The 21,808-nt window shown below is 35.1% G+C and overlaps 2 protein-coding genes across 2 annotated transcripts; both read left to right on the top strand.

Moving 5' to 3' along the window:
- Positions 1–364: 364 nt before the first annotated feature.
- On the top strand, positions 365–2,474 carry LOC111989637 (uncharacterized). The gene is made up of 3 exons (XM_065760288.1): positions 365–1,112; positions 1,210–1,395; positions 1,804–2,474. The coding sequence occupies exons 1-3, from the start codon at positions 618–620 to the stop codon at positions 2,092–2,094; spliced, it is 972 nt and encodes a 323-aa protein (XP_065616360.1). The 5' UTR covers positions 365–617; the 3' UTR covers positions 2,095–2,474.
- Positions 2,475–10,030: 7,556 nt separating this feature from the next.
- LOC112029423 (probable BOI-related E3 ubiquitin-protein ligase 2) lies at positions 10,031–13,291 on the top strand. The gene is made up of 4 exons (XM_024062104.2): positions 10,031–10,206; positions 10,315–10,418; positions 10,720–11,039; positions 12,702–13,291. Exons 1-4 carry the CDS (start codon positions 10,121–10,123, stop codon positions 13,227–13,229), a joined length of 1,038 nt encoding a protein of 345 aa, XP_023917872.1. The 5' UTR covers positions 10,031–10,120; the 3' UTR covers positions 13,230–13,291.
- Positions 13,292–21,808: the final 8,517 nt, after the last annotated feature.

Here is a 21,808-nt window from a genome sequence, read left to right as displayed (position 1 = left end):
TTATACTTTTTTTATTTTAAAATAATTCAAATTATATATAGTGTTAGCTTACACATTTTTTAAACTATACATTTTAAAAATATGTAATAGTTACTCATTATATATATATAATTTAAAATTTAATTAAATTTAAACTTTTTGATTTTTTTTATCTAATAATTCATTTGTTAAAAAATTAAAAAAATAAATGAGAACGTGACAAAAGTGCTCTATTTAATTATTATGAAACACTCAAAATTTTAATTGTAAAGGAAGTGCTCATGTCATGTTCTACGAAGGCACCTCATAGGCTTTTTTTTTTTTAATGAACTCCTCATAGTGGTAGCCTCACTCATATGGTCATAAGGTTAATATAAATATAAATATATTCTAGGCGTTACAGTGTTGCAAATTACAGATCTTCTCCAAAAAAATTTTTTGCAAATTTCAGCGTCCCACCGATTAACCCATTTTCTTAATTACACTCTCAAGTTGACAAGCAAACTCTCCATAAAGTCAGAGCATCCAAAAAATCTTCCATTCCTTTGTACCTTGAGATCAGAAACAAAACCAAAACCTAAAAAAACAGTGTCCCAAAACTTTGATCATTGTCTGAAACACTAAAACAAAAACCCAAAATGCACGCAAAGACAGACTCAGAGGTAACAAGCTTAGCCCCATCTTCACCAACTAGATCTCCTCGAAGACAAGTCTACTATGTTCAGAGCCCATCTCGTGACTCACACGATGGTGAGAAGACAACGACGTCGTTTCACTCCACACCAATTCTCAGCCCAGTTGGATCTCCCCCTCATTCTAACTCCTCCGTGGGCCGCCACTCCCGTGAGTCTTCGTCAAGTCGTTTTTCTGGGTCTTTGAAACCCGGATCCAGAAAGATCTCCCCAAACGACGGGTCGCGTGGAGGGGGCCAAAGAAAAGGTCAGAAGCCATGGAAGGACCAGTGTGATGTGATTGAAGAAGAAGGACTTCTTGAAGATGAAGAGCGTGTAAAGGGTCTTCCTCGTCGTTGCTATGTTCTTGCTTTTGTGCTTGGGTTTTTCATTCTGTTCACTATTTTTTCTTTGATTTTGTTGGGTGCTAGTAAGCCCATGAAGCCAGAGATCACAATCAGGGTATTAAAGATAACATTTTTATGGTTCTTCTAAGCAAATTGTGAAATGGGTTTTGATTATTTTGATTAATTTGTGTGTTTTTGTTTTGTTTTCTCAGAGTATAACGTTTGAGCAGTTTAAGCTTCAAGCTGGTTCGGATTCTTCAGGAGTGGCTACTGATATGATCTCAGTGAATTCAACGGTGAAATTCACGTACCGAAACACCGGCACATTTTTTGGGGTTCATGTCACATCGACACCTCTAGATCTACTTTATTCCCAACTCACCATAGCCTCTGGAACCGTAAGTCACAGAAAAGACTTTAGATTTTTCACTTTCTAGACTAATTTTTTTTTTTTTTTTTTTTTGAAATTCACTTTCTAGACTAATACATCATATTAATACATTACAGTCAATATTACGGAGACACGTACTGTCACTCGTTTTCACAGTTTGTTGATGTAATCATGAGTGCTTGGAAAAAAAATTGATGGATCACTCAGAGTCAACAACTTAAACATGTCCATAGATTTGTTGTTATTATTTAGCATGACATTTGATTGTTTTGATTTCTTTTTTTAAATGTCTTTTTTGTTTATATCCGTGACTGAATTAGCAAGAAATCACATTGATGGTCAAAAATGAAATCAAAATTTTAAAGGTCTCAAATTTAAGATTTTGGTCTAAAATTTGATGAACTGGGTATTGCAGATGAAGGAGTTTTATCAATCAAGGAAGAGCCAAAGATTAGTTAATGTGACAGTAATGAGTGATCAAATTCCAATGTACGGAAGTGGAGCTGGAATGAGCACATCAGCAACGGGTACATCGACATTGCCAGTGCATCTGAGTTTGAGCTTCAAGGTTCGATCTAAAGCCAATGTTTTGGGGAAATTGGTGCAGCCCAAGTTCTACAAGAGGATTGACTGTTCTGTAACCTTTGATCCCAAAAAGCTCAACGTTGCAATGTCACTTGGCAAGAATAATTGCACATATAATTGAACATAGTGGAAACACACAGCATTGAAACCCAAAAAAGAAGAAAAGGGAATAGTTTGTGTTTTCTTTTTGAATTGCTTTCTATGTTCCTTTTTTTTTTTTTTCTTTTTTCTTTTTTTTTTTGTTAAAGAAAAAGTGGAAACTGAAACGAGAGACTGAAAGACAGCTCAGCATGTGTGGGCAAAGAAGTGAGGAACGCGGTTTTGGACTTTTTCGTTGGCCTCCCAGATGCATGAGTACATTGAATAGTGAGGAAAACAGGTTGGATTCCATTGTATAACTTTGAGGGGTGATGATGACGACCTTTCCTTTTATGTATTTTTTTTTATTATAGTAATTTATAATTTTATTGTAAAATTAAGAAATAAAGTTTAATTTATTCATTGTTCTATCTCATCAATATAATGTAATAATTCCAATCGTTTTGCTGGGAATGTAAATTTTTAAATTTTTTTAGGTAATGTGTCACTGTTAGCAATGCTAAGTTTATTTTATTTTTTTTAGAAACGTCAGAACTATGCTAAGTTTACTTTTACGATGATGTAAGATGTAATATAAATTAATTATGTTTAGGTTTTTTTATGTTGGCCGGCAATGGCTCACTGCTATCGCCGAAGAACGAGGGTTCAAACTTCAAACATCATCATAGCCACTTTTTATTCAAAAATTAAAATTCAATTCCCAAGCTCTTAAGGTAATAATATATGATACTCCGAATTTCCCAATTTACTGTTGGCTGAAATTCAAAGGTAATTACCAATTAACACTCATTACTCATCAGTAAGTCATTTTCAATATTATACCTAAGGCTAGGTTTAGTTATACGGAAGGAGAGGGAAGAGAAAAAGGTTAAGTGAACGGAAAGGGAAAGGGAAAGAAAATATGCGTGTGTTTTGATGTAAAGAGGAGGAGAAAGAAAATAAAGGAAATGTAAAAAACAATAATAAATTAATAATTTATTATGTGGATGAAAAAAAGTTTTACATAAATAAAAAAAGAGTTTGGATTTGGTAAGAATAAAGTGTAAAACTTATGTTTTAACTATATAATAAGGGATTGCCACATTAGCATTTTACTTAAAATTCATTACATCCTGCTACATCTAATAACATCTCAATAAACTCCTAATTTAGTTAGAATTATATATGGGTATTAGAATTATTTGGGTATGGTTGTATTTATTTTTAAAGAGATTAAATTCTATAAGGATGGGGTGTAAAACCTATGTTTTACACCATCCAATAAGTGATTGTCACATCAGCATTTTATTTAAAATTTATTAATATTCAATACATCCTACCACACTTAATAATATCTCGATAGATTCCCAATTTGGTTGGATTTATATATGGGTATTGGAATTGATTGAGTGTGATTGAGTTTATTCTTAAATATGTGATAAGATGATGTGGCATGTTGGGATTGGAGNTTTTTTTTTTTTTTTTTTTTTTGGTAAAAAGAAAACTTCATTCAACAAACTAAGAAACAGAAATAGCTACATCATTGTCAGTACACAGCCTAACATGACCAAGACCATAGAGATCTGAAAGATAAAAATTTAAAAGAAGGGGGAGGGAGTTATAAAAAAGCAAATTTGAATCCTAGTGGGTTCCTAATCAAGCCAGTGCATCAGCACAGTAGTTTGCTTCCCTAAAACAGTGAACCACCTTGACCTATGGAATCTGGGAGTGGAAAAATGGTTGGTACCTTAAAAACTTTCTCAAATTTTCTCTTCTGTCCTCTTTTTCATTGAAATTGAACAAAGAAAATAGAAATCATTTCTCTTCCCCCTTCCGTGCAATCAAATATAGTCTAAAATGTGTGATTGGTTCCCTTCCTTTCTAGTCATGGATTAGCTTTTCCTTCAAACAAGTTTGGAAGAACTTCCTCATTATGTGAACATTTTAATAAGAATCCAATTATATTTGAATCATATAATCTAAATAAAATAAATGTTGATGGTCTTTGGTCTTTTTGAACAGCTATGGAATGAGTTGAAAGAATATTTTTCAATTCAGTCACGATTAAATCTGTCTCTTTCGTTTGGTATTTTATAGATCAATTGTATGTTTTGATTGTATCTTATAAACATGTAGTGTTCCTTCAAAATGTTTTCAACATAGTATCTTTAATTAACAGTTGTTATGGACAATTAGTTAGTATCATGTTCATAAACATCTACACCCGGGCCCATTCACTTGGATGCATAACCATATAGTTAACTAAATTAAAAAAGAAAAGTGTAACCGCTAGAATACATTTAATATGTCATTAATTCATATCCGTTCCTAACAGTTATGTATCACGATGATCCTACAACTATTATAATCAGTATATTAACTACATTCCAATTGTAGAATGAGATACTTATGAAGTCAACAATCACTCACACTATCTATATAAAGGCTATCTATGCAAAGTTTTGAAAGATAAACTTACTCTTTCTATATCTTTTAACTTTTCACTTAAAATGAGTGAAATTCAAAATTAAGAATCAAAGAAACTTAAGCCAGTACCACACGAGTGCCCTTCAATATAGATTTTCCTTCTTGTAGGTTTTACGATGCTCCAAGATATTGGCTAAACATACCCAAGATCTCATTCACCAAGAAATACTTCAGCAACTATTGAATCCATTACCTCAGTCTCACACCATCATTAGAGATGAAATGTCATTTCAAGTTTTCAACTGTATCCCATTGGGATTTACTCTCTTTTTTACTCCTTGATCCTTGTGGGTGTTAAGTATGGTGAAATAAAAGCATAACTTGATCACCAAGCGACCAAAAAAGTATCATATTTCCCTGTCCATTGATCATCTAACAGTTCCACATTCTGACTTGCGAGGAAATGAATGTCAATAATCAAAATGATCTTATGAGTAGTAAAAGTCATTAATGATCAGTTCTGCTTTCTATTATTTATCATGAGTGTGAATGGGACTCCAGAGTCCAGACAAACAATGGCACAAAAAGAATCAGCTAATGCAGCAATAATTTCATAATCAAGTTTTTCTAAAATTCCACATTAAGCACCTTTCATGCTTTCCATGTGTGGAGTTCCGCTATGCTTACTTTACAACCTGTGCATGATGCACCTACCACATGGCAGGCAGGGATTGTTTCTATAAGCATGTATAGAATTAAATATTAAATTATCTTGTTCTAAAAGCTTAAACAGACTGTTTTGATACCATATTAAAATACCAATTTTCTCAAAAACTTAAGTTCATAGGAAAATGAATCATTTAGTTATAATGTTAACATAAAACATTATTAAAATTCTATAACGTGTTGCCTCTCTGCCAAGATGTTGTCGGCAGCAGTGGCATAACGTGCTCTTCATCGTCATCCTTCTATTTTATTTTATTTTTTTAATAAAGAAAAGTACCATCCAACAAAACCTAGAAAGGGATTAAAAAGATGGAGATTGACCACAAATAGCGAGGTTGTATTTTATCTGGGGTCTATTCCTATCCTATGTTAAGCTTTTATATATCTCCATGATAACAAAATAAAATTTTCCAATTTCCAGACAGCAGATGCCCAAGTAGCAAGCAAATGAACAAAAACACTTTATACAAAGTAAAAGTCCCAAAAAGAGAAGGAATAGTCCCTTTGGAATCAGTGTGATGATACTGACATTTACCCCCAACTAACTTCCTATATAGAAAGAGACATCACTGCCTCACTTCTCGGCCAACAATAGTACAATATACTCCAAGCTTTCTTACAGAATAATAGGTGTAGCTATCTGGTCATGGAGTTTTTTCACTAGGCAAATAGAAAAGAGTATCCTTAATTTTATCCACTGTACAGCTTTCTGCAAGTTAAGCAACACTTGTTTTGCAAAATAATTGTTATTGAAGAAATTGATTTAGTTTATTCATCAAGTTTGTATCTTGATGAATTGCATTAGTCCCAATAAGACTTAATAGAAACGAATAGCCTCAAGCTTTTAACCAGACTCATCATAAAGGCATTCGATAGTATTTTCAGCTCTTTTCGTTCTTATTGGAATATAATGGAATTAAGCTGGATTCGTATAACCTGCTCTAAGCCATTGAATTCTTGGCTTTGCTTTAATGAAATCCTTCTCTGGTTTTCTAATGGTTGATACTCATAAACCACTGTTTTTCTGCTTGAACATATCCTGCAACATCTAGGTTCCATAAAGCAAATTTTGAGCTTGGCCCAGATTATTCTTTAGCTATTTTAGCTATCAACAACACCAATATAATGATTCTTATTAAACTTCTTAAGCTCAACTTTCAAAAAGTTCAAGCTTTTTTTAAGCCGGTACATTGTGACAACCTCAAAAAATTCAGCTCTTTTCGTTCTTATTGGAATATAATGGAATTAAGCTGAATTCGTATAACCTGCTCTAAGCCATTGAATTCTTGGCTTTGCTTTAATGAAATCCTTCTCTGGTTTTCTAATGGTTGATACTCATAAACCACTGTTTTTCTGCTTGAACATATCCTGCAACATCTAGGTTCCATAAAGCAAATTTTGAGCTTGGCCCAGATTATTCTTTAGCTATTTTAGCTATCAACAACACCAATATAATGATTCTTATTAAACTTCTTAAGCTCAACTTTCAAAAAGTTCAAGCTTTTTTTAAGCCGGTACATTGTGACAACCTCAAAAAATTCAGCTCTTTTCGTTCTTATTGGAATATAATGGAATTAAGCTGAATTCGTATAACCTGCTCTAAGCCATTGAATTCTTGGCTTTGCTTTAATGAAATCCTTCTCTGGTTTTCTAATGGTTGATACTCATAAACCACTGTTTTCTGCTTGAACATATCCTGCAACATCTAGGTTCCATAAAGCAAATTTTGAGCTTGGCCCAGATTATTCTTTAGCTATTTTAGCTATCAACAACACCAATATAATGATTCTTATTAAACTTCTTAAGCTCAACTTTCAAAAAGTTCAAGCTTTTTTTAAGCCGGTACATTGTGACAACCTCAAGATGTTGCTAGCATACACTTTGAAGAAGAGGGGAAAAGACAGGCATCATCACCTGCTCAAAGTTGAAGAATTTGAACAGCCTAGGCCCTGAAAGATTTTTAGGCACAAGAAAGAGGAACTAATGGAGAGTGGTCTGAGATTCATGAATTCAATAATTCCAGAGAGGCATCAACACAAGAAAAATCAGAAGAAGTCATTTTTCATTGACCAAACTTTATCAACCTTTTCACATTAACCCTGCTTCATCCATTTTAATAGGACACGTGAATAACAATAAGTCTACAAACACAACATTTTTCACAAATGTTGACATGTGGTGATCTAGTGTCAATGAAGGCGATTTACCCCAAATCACAACAGATTATGTTAGCAGCTGTAAAAATATTGTAGCATAAGTCATGTGAATAAACCTCCAGAAAAAGGGTAATCTATAAATACTTGAGGGTCCACTTCATTGTCTGTAATGTTATTACAACAACTACTACTAGATCAGACCCACAGGACTTTATTGCATGCCCAACTAAACACAGAGTCACAAACAACTCAAATAACAATTCCATTAACAGTCAACAAATTGGATGCAAATCTGAGCAAACATTAAATGGGTTTATTAGTTTGACTCAGAATCTTAGAAGAAACTAAGCATTAGATCTATCTCCTGCAGTTGGTGATTCTAGAGCAGACTCTGGTGTAAGGGTGAACAGGACCCCTGGCAATGCATTGATTTCCCAAATAAAGACCTCAGGTCAATCCACTACCTTTGCTCTTCTTCCCTACTGAGCTCATTGTTGAGAGACATGGTCCATAGACCCATGGTCATTCAAGAGCTTCAGTCGTATAAGCTGAAAGCTAGTGCAGTCAACCTGAGCATCAATGCTAATAATCATAAAGAGGACATGGAATCGCCTTTAGAAGTGAAAATGTCATTAATAAGAATCCTCTTGAGCCTGGATCAGCTAAACAAAAACAAAGAGGATGGTTTCTGTGTTTCTAGCAGTTCTCAAAGAGAGTGTGAGTGTAACCATTAGAGGTACTTGGGGACAGGAACTCAGGAAATCACATGGAAATTGACTGTTTCTGCCGACTAGTGTGAGTGTAACAATGGATACGTGACTATAAACGAACGCTACATGTTATTGACTTATTGTCAACAATTAATTAGTTGATATTACGTGTTGTTCTTGTGACAAATACTACAATCTCATCAAAATTTTATTCAAAGAGAAGCAGAATAAGACAGTGCAGAACACTAATAAAGATACTGCTTATTTTTGAGTTTTACTAGTAAAAAAGTACACAAATATAAAATTCTTATTTTCTATGTTCTTCATTTTTTCTTTACAATATGTACATTGTTAAAATTATGTGATTAAATGATTAAATATATTATTTCTAAATAATTTAAATTGTTGGGACAATCAATAATTTAACATACATCATCACTCATTCATGTTTACGTGTTGTTGTTGCGAAACTTTTATGTGATTCTTATTGCAAATAGGCCATCACAGCTGTTGTATTTCTAAGCACATTACAAACTTCTTGAGTTTGTGATTCTTATATGATTAATACTCCCGCTCTAATTAAGCACACGAATCAATCCATGGAGGAATAATCCATGGAAGATCCAGATCGAGTTTATTTATTCTAGGCTCTTTCAATTTTCAAATGGACCCCATGATTCCGTGAAGCACACCATCTAGCCGTTTTCATGCCCCCATTTGCAGCCTCGTGAGCTCACGAGGGGGAAACATTTAGTCCAAAACTCACTTTATATAGATAATGGATTCATTTCGTCAATCAAACTAAGAATTACAAATTTAACTGTGCATCTAATGTTAAGCCATTTATAATTTCTAATGTCTATTTTGTTTGTATTTTATAGTCCAAAACTAAATAGCTTCTCAAAAAAAGAAACGTTTGGCCCAAATTCAACCCAAAAATAAGAGAAAAAAAATGAATATTTGAGCCAAAAATTGAGAAGACAACCTACCAAAAAAAAAAAAAAAATCTATTTAAGGCCTAATTAGTCCAAAATGGACTGAAAGGACCAAATTAGACTGAAGTGAACCGAAATGAACCACAGTAGACCGAATTGGACTAAGAGTCCATTTGGAATAGCTTATTTAACTAAAATTGAAAATTTTTTGCTGAAAATACTGTAAATAAAGCTAAAATGTAGCTGAAATAATACAGCGGGATCCATGAATAGTAGCAAAAATAAGCTGAATAGTAGAAAAAATAAGCTAAATAGTAAAAAAAAAAAAAAAAAAACTAACTTTTTAAGCCAATGCCAAACATAACCTAAATGTTTTTAAAAAGGGATGCAAGTGCTGTGGGCCTTTGGACAATCATAGCTAGGCCTGTTCACTGGTCGGTTTTGGACCCAACTCAAACTTGACCTGTTGGCGTCAGGTGGAGGAACCTGAAACCAGCTATCAAAAACAATCGGTCGAGTCAGTTTTAGGTGAGGGTGAGCGTTGATCAACACAGTCGATTGCTGAAATAGCTAAATCCCACTAGATCTAGCCGGATTTAGTCAAGATCTCGTCGGTTCTAGCTTGTTTTTGCAAATTTGACTGGATTTTTTATATGGCTCCAGTCGGGTTCGGGTTGCTCGAGTTATGGACCTTAGGTTCTGGTCGGAATTGGGTCAGCATCGGGCGGTTTGGCCGGGTTTTCGGGCTCCGGTTGGGTCTAGACAGCCCTACTCACAGCAAGGCGCAAGCAGTAATAGTATACAGTAGCAACTAGCAAGCCGGGCTCGGCCTGAACCACGGGCTAATATCTTAAAAAAAACGTGGCCCTGGGTCCAACCAAGCAGGCCCAAACTTTTCACTTTTACAGTCCAAACTCCACCCAAAAATAAAACACCGGCCCATCAACGCAAAAGCCCCTATTCACCACAAATTCCAAAAGCACAGAGGACCAAATAGCAAAATAGGAAGAATCTTCCCCCATCGGCTACCTCGCCAGCCCCTCTCTCTCTCTATATTTCGTTCAGACCTCTTTTCTCATTTCTTTCTCTCTCTCTCTCTCTCTCTCTCACACAAAATGGCTTCTTTTCCTCAACACCAGTTTCAACCACACTACCAACCCCAACAACAACATCAACAACAACAACAATCCAAATCCTTCAGGTAATTAATTTCCTCTTCAAAACTCATAACAAAAAGCATTTTATTTTCTCTCTCTATATATGTTTTTTTAATTTTTATTAATCATTCACTTTGATTTTTGAATTTCAGGAACTTGTACACAATCGACGGTCAGATATCACAGCCAGTGTCCTATTACAACCCCACTACTCATCTTCAAGATCAATCTCAACACCCCCCTTATATTCCTTCATGTAATTACTCTCTTCTTCTTTCTTTGCTTCTGTAAATAAATTATATAAAAAATGCATTTGTTTATGCTCTGTTTGGTTGCTCATAAATTGTTCTTTGGGAAGCAAATACTCGTTGATTGAATTTCCGGGAAATGATTAATTTGAGCTGAAACTTTCCATTTCCAAGCTTAGTTAGGGTTTTTTTTTGGCCTTCTTTGATGAGTAAATTTTGAGCTGGAATTTTTCCATTTCCTGAGTAGCCAAACAGAGCCTTAAAAATATAAACCCTAAAATTCAAAAAAATTTTGTTGTTTTTGTGTAGTCCATGTGGTAGGGTTAGCTCCTGGTCCGGTCGCTGCGAACGACGGCAGTGACGGCGGGGCCGAGTTGCAATGGAATTATGGGGTGGAGCCCAGGAAGAAGAGGTTGAAGGAGCAGGATTTCTTGGAGAACAATTCTCAGATATCGTCTGTTGATTTCTTTCAACCGCGATCGGTGTCCACGGGTTTGGGCTTGTCTCTTGACAATAATACCCGAATGGCTTCCACTGGAGACTCTGCATTGCTGTCACTCATTGGGGACGATATTGACCGCGAGCTGCAGCGCCATGATGCTGAGATTGATAGATTCCTCAAAGTGCAGGTCTTTTGTTTTGTTCAAAGACTTATCAATTATCATTCTTGCTGGTTATTTTGAGTTATGGTTAATTGTGTATTAGTTTCTACTTTTGTGTTAATAATATAAATTGGATTTATTGTTTTTATTGGGAAAGTTTTAAGCTGTTGATGTCGCATATTTGATGAGTGGTATGGGAAATATTTTGGAACATGTCAATTAAGGAGATAGAGTAGAATCACATTGGTAGAAGTAATTAAAAAAAAAAAAAAATGACATCAATGAAGGAGATAGAGTAGAATGGTGGAAAAGAATACATATAGCCGACCCTAAGTAATTTGTCGAGAATCCATAGCCAACCCCAAAACTTTGGGACTAAGGCTTCGGTTGTTGTCAATTTGAAGATAATAGAGACTTATGACTTTGAATTGAATAGCATTGCAGAAAAGAATGCATGTGCTTGTTGTTGTTGTTGTTGCAGGGTATTGTTTGTGTTTATAATTATGTATGTTCATGCATTGGTCATGATTGCATAAACATTGATTAAACCAATTTCTATGGCATTTATAAATTATGGATATAAATGTGTTGTGGTTGCTATTTGTGTTAACTTGGGTTTGTGATATTGATAAAACATATTTCAACTCAAATAGTAAGGAAAAGGATATCCATAGCATATGAAATGTTTGCATTCCCCGTGGAAGTTGCTAAGTTCGTAGTTCGTTTCCTAGGCTTAGAAATGAGGTTGTTGATTCTTTGATTGTTTTTGAAGAGAATGATCATGGCATTAGCATTTAGTTACTTTTGGATCACAACCCCCTTCAAATGGACTAAATACGAATAACTTACAATTGCTATTTCTGTGAAATATAATTCCTATTTGTTCCTCTTAAGGAGGATTTTTAGGTTATCTTTTATTGCTGGGAATTTAATTCTTGCTGGAGGATATGTGGTATGACATAGAGAGTTGCACTGGAATTATTAGGAGTCGGAAATATGTTTGTTTCTTTTCAAGGTTAAGGGGCTGGTAGTGGAGGTGATGTCTTGTGATGGAAGAATGCTGTTTGGATGTTTCCTGTTATGTTTATCGTGTTCGTCGTTGTAGGTGGTGTTGTCCAATTAAGAGGGTAACAGGGTGTTACTTCCTCCTAAATACCTTTCTAGAAATTTGTTTAGTTTAATGTATGAGAGATGTGCAAGTTGGTTGATTTATTTGTTCCTCTTTATGGTGTCTAGAATGTTGTATGTCTTTTTTCCTTTTTCCTTCTTTTTTTGTTTGGGGGGGAGTTTGGTAGGCTGATGAGATCCATTGTACATATGGTCTTTAACAGTGCGTCACATGTGGTTGTTTAATGGGCTTTGGCACCTTCCTTTTTAAGTCAACATATCTAAATTTTCAATGCTTTTGTTTTTACCTAGAATCTTCTCAGATTCTTTTTTAGTTTTTCCATTTCTGGTTGACTTCCAATGAGCGCCCTTTGCTTTGTACTTCTTGTGGGTGTTAAACTAGATGGGAAAGTTAAAAACTGTTTATGCTTTTGTTCACTCCCACCTGGGTGGAGGGAGTTTACTGCACTATAGTTGCTTTCTATTTAGCATCACTTACTAGAAAATAAGCATTTTGTAAGTTTATTGCTTATTTTTTGTGAAGTGTTTCTAACTGATTTTTTTTTGAAAATAAATTAATAGGGTGACCGGTTGCAGCAAAATATTTTAGAAAAGGTACAGGCCACCCAACTTCAAACTCTCTCTCTTGTAGAAGAAAAGGTCCTTCAGAAACTCCGTGAGAAAGAGGCTGAGATGGAGAGCATTAACAGGAAGAATGAGGAACTTGAAGAGCGAATGGAACAGTTAACTGTTGAAGCAGGTGCTTGGCAACAGCGAGCTAGATACAATGAAAACATGATCTCGGCTCTTAAAGTTAATCTTCAGCAAGTGTATGCTCAAAGTAGAGACAGTAAAGAGGGATGTGGTGATAGTGAAGTAGATGATACGGCTTCTTGCTGCAATGGCCGTTCCATTGATTTTCACCTGTTATGTAAGGAGAACAATGACATGAAAGAGATTATGACTTGTAAGGCTTGTAGAGTCAATGAAGTTTGCATGCTTTTGTTGCCTTGTAAGCATCTCTGCCTCTGTAAAGAATGTGAAAGTAAGCTTAGTTTTTGTCCCCTGTGTCAGTCCTCTAAGTTTATTGGCATGGAGGTCTATATGTAACAGATACGTATGAAAGCTCTAATGTTATATGCATTGCTCTTGTCATTTTGTTGATTGCTTTATTGTTCTGTTCTTATGTCCTCCTTTTTGGCTCTTCTGTATTTTTTTTTAAATTCGTTTTTCATATTGTCTAGCACATGAAGGTTTTTGCACATCCCTTTTTGAAAATTGTCTAGTAAATAAAAAAAATTATCATACCTACTGTGATTAGGGTGGGTACTAGATTCAGGTTTTAGCAAGAAAGAGGTGAGAAGGAAAACTCTGCTTGGAGTCAGTTAGAAAAGCTGGAGAATTAGGATGGATATGATAATCAACTTGTTGCTGAAATTTGAGTGCCCAGTGAGACTTTGTGACTCTTTGTCTGGCCTGTATGTTTTGTGGAAACAGTTTTACAGATGTTGACATATCATTCTTACCATCCTTAACCTTGTTGTGAGGATGACTCTTTCAGTCTTTGTGGTACTCGACTACTTGTCAAGATTGAGAGTGGAGTGTTGGGTCTTGGCTCAGGGAATACTTTATGGAGGTGGGTTATGGCAGATCTCCACCCCTCCTTTTCTTCCTTGTGGCAGGGAGCAATTTGATGTGATAATTATGGTAAAGCAGGCATGCATTTTAGTCCTTATTTGCTCTAGACCTTTAGTTGCTGATACTTAAAGTCTAGGATGCATGGACACAGTGCCAGATGAGCCGCACCCGCGTCCAACGCAGCGACGTGCGAGGGACGCTGTTGACTGCGCGTTGGGCCGCGTCTTACCACTTTTATTTTTTTCCCCCGACTTGCGCCGTCGCAGCTCAGACTCGGGCCGATTCGTGCCGAACTGGGCCGATTCAGGCCGAATCAGATCGTATCAGCCGAATATCGGTGTGCTTCAGCCGGAAAAAAGAAATCAGCCGAAAAAAAAAAAAAATACTGGTGAATTTGATACGTCGCTGTTGCCGTCTTCACCAATTTAACCCCTTTCTTCTTCTTCTTCTTCTTCTTTGCGAGCCCAGCCGTCATGTTAAGTTTCGTTTCTTTTCTTTTCTTTTCTTTTTTTTTTTTTATTTTTATTTTTATTTTTTATAAGTTTTGTTCTGTTTCTTTATTTATATATAAAATATATAAATAAAAATATATTTAATAATTTTTTAATCGCCGAGTCTTGCCGCACTCGCACCCACACCCACTTTTTTTAAAAATTGCTGAGTCCCGCACCCGCATTCGAGTCCCAAAACGCACCCGTGCTTCATAGCTTAAAGTATCTAATTTAATACCTACGCCTTTTTTATCCAAAAAATAAATTAATGTCTAGATATGCAATAACATGTAAGGTAAAAAGGGCAGGTGTTCAAGAAAATGGAGCAAAAGCTTTATGTATTAGATGATGCATAACTTGCACAGATCTTTTCATGCTATTTTGGTTGTGAGAAGGTATTTTATTTTCCTTTTAAATCTATATAAGTGGCAAGTGGCAACCACATAGTATTGTGTTCACTTCATCTGGTCACATCTTGAACTATTCTATTCAAGATTGTGCAACTAGTTGTGTGCAATTGACCCATTTTGTTTGGCTTACACCAGGGAGCTGTCCACACAGGTACCAGATGAATTGTACCTAGTCAAGCTTTATATGTGATTATTACTTGAATAAGTTTAGTCCACGAGACAATGCACTATACTTATTGGACCATCAAGCATAAGCATGCCATAGCAAAAGTTAAATGAAATGGCAGAATGGGATGACATTTTACAAGTGTATCTAGGAAGTCTTATGTTAGATTAAGGATCATCATTGGATTATTACTAGATTCATTAAAAATGCCAATTGCATATAACCACACAAGCTTAGATTTGATATAGATGGATATTGTACTAAATGGAAAGTATCTGTACATTATTGATGACTGAAGCTTGCTGTTGCATTAGTCTGCTGCTGTGTCAAGAATCAAGATTCCCTGTCAATGATTTGTGTGTGTGAAATTTGGTTGATGTATCTAGGAATGGCAACGGGCCGGGTTTTTGTATACCTGGACCCAACCCGCGGGCCAGGACCCGTGACCCAGACTTGGCCCGATTAGTAATCAGGTTTTTTTCAGGAGCCCAGATCCACCCCGTTGGGTCCCGTTTAGCCGCTTGGGCCCAAATCTGGCCCAACCAAAATTTTTTTTTTGAAGCCCATTAAAATTTTTTGCCTAGATTCCAGCCCATTCAAGCCCATTAAGATTTTTTGCCTAGATTTTTTGAAGCCCATTATATGGCAACCAAATCAATCCAAATCATAAATTAATAAATCAATAAATCATAAATCAATCCAAATCATAGGTTAATCATAAATCAATAAATCACGTATTAATTATACCTCTATAAATCAATAAATCATAACTAAAATCACTAGCTAAACATAAAAATAAAATATATCCATCAAGTCCAAGAAATGAGTATCACAAGTCCAACAAGTTCAAGAAATTTAAAAGCTACAAAATAAATCCCACAAGTCTAAGAAATTAAAAAGGCTAAGAAATTACAAAAGGCTAAAAAGGCCTAGAATAATTACAAACCAACAAATTAATCCAACAAGTCTTAGAAATTAAAAATGCTACTAAACTAATACAAAAATGTCTAATCCTCCACAATTGTAACATAACTCCCATCCTCTTCATTTCATTAAGAATTGATTGAAGTGTACAATCTCCAGACAAAGTTGAAGAACCTACAACAACAATGAATTAAAAAATGGAATAAACTTCATCAAATTGTAACTAACAGATATAAAAATACAATTTTGATTTTATAAATAGAAATTAGACAATTGCTAACCGTTGATTTCATTCCATAACCAATTCTAAGCACACATCATTGCCTCTACAGTCTTGGGATGTAGCCTACTACGGCGTGGACTTAAAAGTTTCTCACTAGTGCTAAAAGCAGATTTAGAAGCAGCAGTTGTGACAGGAATGGCTAAAATATCTCTTGCAATCCTTTGTAAAGTAGGATATTTGAGACCATTACTTTTTCACCATGCCAAAATATCAAAATCTTCACTCCTCTTCAACACTCCCTCAACAATGAAATGATCAAATTCCATTCTAGTACTTCCATGTTTCTTTGAACTACTTGAACTATTGTTCACAAACAAATCAAAAGATGACATTGCCCCACTCAACCTAAACTTCATTTGTGCCACAGGGCTTGAAGTACTTGTAGGAATGTGAGAACTTCCTTCATTATCTACAGGGGACTCATCTATATCTCCATACTCATCAAGCAAATCATAACAAAGATTCTTAATTTTTTTCAATCTCTAGATAAGAATTATCACCATAAATGTTAGAATAATAAAACTTTAACAACTTCATCTTATATCTTGGATCTAAGATAGCAGCAACAGCCATAACAACACTAACATTAGCCCAATAAGAATTAAATTTAGCAAGCATGCTTTCTGTCATCGTACTTATCATCTCATTTGAAGACAAACTTCATTCATTCAATGCAATTTTCAACTCACACACCAAAGTAAAATACATATTGGCTGTGGGGTACTTACGACCAGAGAAAAACTCAGTCACACTATGAAACAACTCCAACCTCTCACAAATATCTTTGGCTAACTCCCAATCATAATCATATGGCAAACAAGTATAAGATGTTTCATGTTTAGCCAAACACAGGAAAACATCTTTATAAATCAATGCAGTAGAAAACATTAAGTAAGTTGAATTCCAACGAGTTTTACAATCTAAAACTAACTCTTTGGTGCATTGAACACGCAATTGACGTGCATTTTCTTCAAATTTCTGCCTCTTTTTTGGTGATCCAGTCAATAAATCACACTATCTCGAATCCTTTCAATATCATCATCAATAAGAGACAACCCATCCTAAACAATCAAATTCAAGATATGTACAGCACACCTCATATGCAAAATAGACCCACCCAAAATAAGAGAACTGGTATCAAGTTTATTCAAGAGAAGTCTTATCATGGCATCATTAGTACTACAATTATCAACAGTTATTTTGGACAACTTCCTATCAATGTTCCACTCTAAAAAACAATCAACAAGGACTTCAGCAAGGACATCTTTCGTGTGTGGAGAAGGAACATAAACAAACCTAGAAAAATAATAGGAATAATTATAACATAACTCAATAAACATTCAATTTAACATAAAGTCTTTAACATTCTATTTATAGATAAAAAATTACCTTAAAACCCGGCTTTGCAACGTCCAAATATGATCAATAAAATGAGAGGTAATGACCATAAACCCTCTCTTTTTGTTACTTGAAGTCCACATATCAGTTGCAATTGTCATCCTACTTTCATTCTTGTCCGTCATCTTCAAAGCTTTCTCCCTCTCATTATCATAGATTTTAAGAATGTCATTCTTCAAGGTATTTCTTGAGACAAGTTAAAACGTAGATTGAAGAGAAGCCACAAATTCTTTAAACCCAATGTGGTCAACTGTTGAAAGGGGGTATTCATGTAGGATGATCATACGAGAAAGCTTATTCCTCACTTTGGCTTGATCAAATTGGTAAGCATTTAAACACATAATTCCATCCACCTTATTTTGTTATTTAATTAAGACTTGTTGTCGCATATCCTTTATATCTTTAAACTTCAACCGTGGACATCTTGCTAACTGATTATGCAAATGGGTTGTACCTTGGCTAGAATCACCCAAGTAAAGTTTGATACAATTATGGCATTGGGCATTAAATTTTCCATCAACTTTCTTCCTTGTAAAATGATCCAAAATCTGAGGTAGTCTTTCTTTTTCTACTTGTATCCAAGTCCTCATTTGTAGGCTCTTGCTCTCCCTCTTCCTTTGTCCCTTCTTGTTCCTCTACCTCTAAGTCTTCTTCCACTAAGTCCACCACCGGGAATTTCAGACTCCTAATTGGTTTAGAAGTTTGGAAGTTAGAATAAAAAAAATATTCACAAATTTATTATTACACATACTCATTGATTAATAGGTACAAATTCATAATTACACAGATTCACAAATTCTATCAACCCAATCATAATTAAACATGATTAACTACAAATTCAAACACTTATTCATTATTTAATGTTGATGGTGATCCTGAGGGTGAGCTATCAGGTGACAATGGCGAGGGTGATTGTGAAAATGGCGAAGGAGACCGCATAGCTGGCAAGGGACAACGTCCTTTTCTCAAGGGAGAGCCGCTTGGCGAGGAAGAACTAGATTTGTTTCTCAAGGGAGAGCCACTTGGCAAGGATAAACAAGATTTGTTTATGTTTTCCATCTCCGTTTTATGCTCTGCATTCCCAACAAACACAAAAATCAAAAAACAATTTCTTCCATTAGCACAAAATGGTTGAATTTTTAGTTTTTCAATAAACAATACTTTGCATATGGTTTCTCTCGTGGAACTATTATTTAACAAAACATAAAGACAGTACCAAAATAGTCCTCACACACACACAAACTCAAATTCACATAAGAACAAAATCCAACCAAACACTCAACAAATTCAAGTACGTAACAAAAACCAATTGTAAAGAAGTTTCGATAAAGCTCATCTTCCACTAAAATTTATTGTTCTACTTCTACTTCTATGTTCTACAAAATTTTAGACTCAACAGTTAGACATGTTTCCTTTTGGGCCTGATTGGATCGTCAACCACTCCTAAAGCTAAAAGTAAAAACAGGCCTAAGTTCAAAGTTCAAACTACAAAACTACTTTAAACCACTTTTTATTCCAACACCACCTAGTTGTTATAGTAACATATTCTTTGGACACACGTTAAGGCCTAAGCTATGATTATGAGTCCTAACTTTAGTTGTTTCAGAATTTTGGTTGTTTTGCTAAGTGTTTTAACGATTTGCTACTACATTTCAAATGGACAGTAAGTTTCAAATGTTTCATAATAATGCCAAGACTAGACTGAGAAAAAGAAATTTCCTATTACCAAAAAAAAAGAAAAAGAAAAAAGAGAGAGAAATTTCGAGAGAGAAAAATTGACCGAGGCATGAGGGGCACTGAGGTGTGGCTGCGAGTTGAGGCACTAAGGCGTGATGAGGCTGGCACTGAGGTGTGAGGGGCTGAGGGCATGATGAGGCACTGACTAAGGTAAGGCGTGAATTGAAATGGGAATGAGAGGCGGCTGGGTTAGTGAGTAGTGACTTAGGGTCTACAAATTACATTGATATATATATATATATAAGGGGGGATGTTTTAGTAATCTCACATAACCGAGTTTTATCCAGGCTAAGTTTCGGGGTTTTTTTAATAAAACCCAGACCCGACCCGGACCCGTTTCAGATTTTTTTTTAAACCCATACTCGACCTTATTCTTTATCAGGCTGGGTAAAATCCGGCCCATTAGGGTCGGGCCAGGCCGGGTATCCATGGGTCGGATCTAAATTGCCATCCCTAGATATATCCAACTGGGGCTAGCAAGTCTTTTGATAATAACAACACTAAACTTGCGAGTCCGCATTTTGTAAGTCATGCATAGGATGTGGCGGCTATGAATATGAAACTCATTAGGGATACTAGTACCTAAACAGACAATGGTGTTTTTAAGTTATGTTGTTGAAATGGAAGTATTCCTTTTGTAGTTTATGATCATATATTCTGTGAGCCAAGGAAGATCTTGGCTTCTGGTCTTTGACATTTTCTGATTACTTCATTTAGCTTCCAAAGATTCTAGAATTGGTTTTTCAATGGAAGTCATGAATTTTGATAGCATGCATTGACTTCTTTGTTTACTTTTGGGATCACTGGCTATGGAATAGTTAAATCAATTTCTAGAAATCCAATTAGTATGAAGTCAGTCATTCCTACTTTGATTCAAACCCCTTGTTCTTTGCATAAAAATCCAATTATTAGTTTTTGTATTGGGTAAAATAAATACTCTCCCCACATGCTCACATTAACTCATGCGAGTGAACAAGCTGTACATATGAGCCATCCTCTCTGTCTTGGTTTGGCTTCCACCTCCAAGACTCTGTTTAATGTCAAATAAAACAAGGGATTTTCGTAATTTAGTTGTGTCTTAACTCTGAGAGAGTGTCCTCTGGTTGAGGAGTGTTCCAACAAAGTTTCGGCACAGTGTTTTGTGTTGGAAGAAGAGCCATTTTTTCCTGATCTGTCCTCTCCCCTCTATTTATAGAGAAATTTTCGGGTTTGAAGACTCATTTTCAGATGAGGAAATAAGTGTTTAGTCTCACAAAAATCTGGACATGCAAATTTAAAAAACATTCTGAAAGTTGAGCTACTAAGAGTTGTTCAGCCCTCTTTTCGTTAGATAGACCAAATGGTGCTATATAACTCTCTTTTGGTTTGGTTTGGCAAAAGCAGGATCTTCTTTAGCACTATGTACATTGGACCAGAAAGGGACCCATATTGACGATCCTATGATATTTTGAAGTGGTTAGGCTTCAATAATGATGTCAGTATTTGAAGATGAGATTAGGTCTCTCATGAATTATCCATCCAACTATATATCTCTTGAAAAAAAAAATCAGTTTTATGACTTTATCTCTACCCATAGGGGTATCATATGTGTGCTGAAGTCAAGATAAATCTTTTGCTTAAAAAGAAGTAATGATAAATCTTTTGGTGAACCAATATAAACCAAACATTTGGTTGACGTTTATTGACTCATCTGTGGACCAATCTAATTAATTAGCAGTAATTTACGCAATCAAGGTCAAGTTAAAATCAAGTTTTGATTTATGAGAATTTATTCTAACTTTCTATCAAAAAAGAAAAAAAAAAAAAAAAAAGAGATGATTTAGCTCAAGAACTATGAATATGATAGTCTGACTTCCATTTTGGAAAACGATAATTTTGTCCTAGAATTTTTTTTTTTTTAATGATAACTAATTACTGTGGATCCAAAATTTTATAAACATATAAAATTATGGATTAGGATCCTCTATAGTTTAATTCAAGTTCAATTTGCCCTCTTGGGCTCTAGGCAAACCTTGATCCGCTGTGGGCTACGAGGACTTGTAGTCCAATACTGGAGTGGCCCAAGACATCTTTATAGAGTTAAATTAGCGGAGAAAATAAAACTGGAGCTAATAACTTACTAGATTGGATCACTAGGCTTTTAGCCCAATAATCTGGGCTGGGCTGTAATTAAGCGAAGTCAAGCCCGAGTCATGCTCTACTGAACTCACAATTCAATTCAATTTCACAAAACTAATGCAGGTTGGTCATTACAAACAAAGCCCCTAAACATGATGAAAGGTATTCTCATTCATAATATTTTGTTAAGTGATATGCATTTATGTCACATTTTAATAAATATATAAAATTTTCTAGCATCATCTACATAAATATATATATATATATATGTAGGGTCCCAAGTTGTAGCCCAAGCCCAAAACATATGGGATATGAGCCCAACAAGCCCAACACAATGAATTTGTAGAGAGTGGGTGAAAGAGCTAAACTGATAGTGATTTAAGTAACGTCTAATACAGGTTTTAAAGGATGAACAAGTATAAAAACACACTCGAAATTCAAATAAACTGATGTCCGAAGAGATAAATTAGTGTTTGAAAGGCTAATACAATTCTTATAGCTACAGTGACTCTTTCTTTTCTTCT

Source organism: Quercus suber, unplaced genomic scaffold, assembly GCF_002906115.3.
Source record: "Quercus suber isolate HL8 unplaced genomic scaffold, Cork oak 2.0 scaffold_361, whole genome shotgun sequence".
Taxonomy (NCBI): Eukaryota; Viridiplantae; Streptophyta; class Magnoliopsida; order Fagales; family Fagaceae; genus Quercus; species Quercus suber.
Note: the sequence above shows the minus strand (reverse complement) of the source record. Positions and strands in the feature narration are given on the sequence as shown.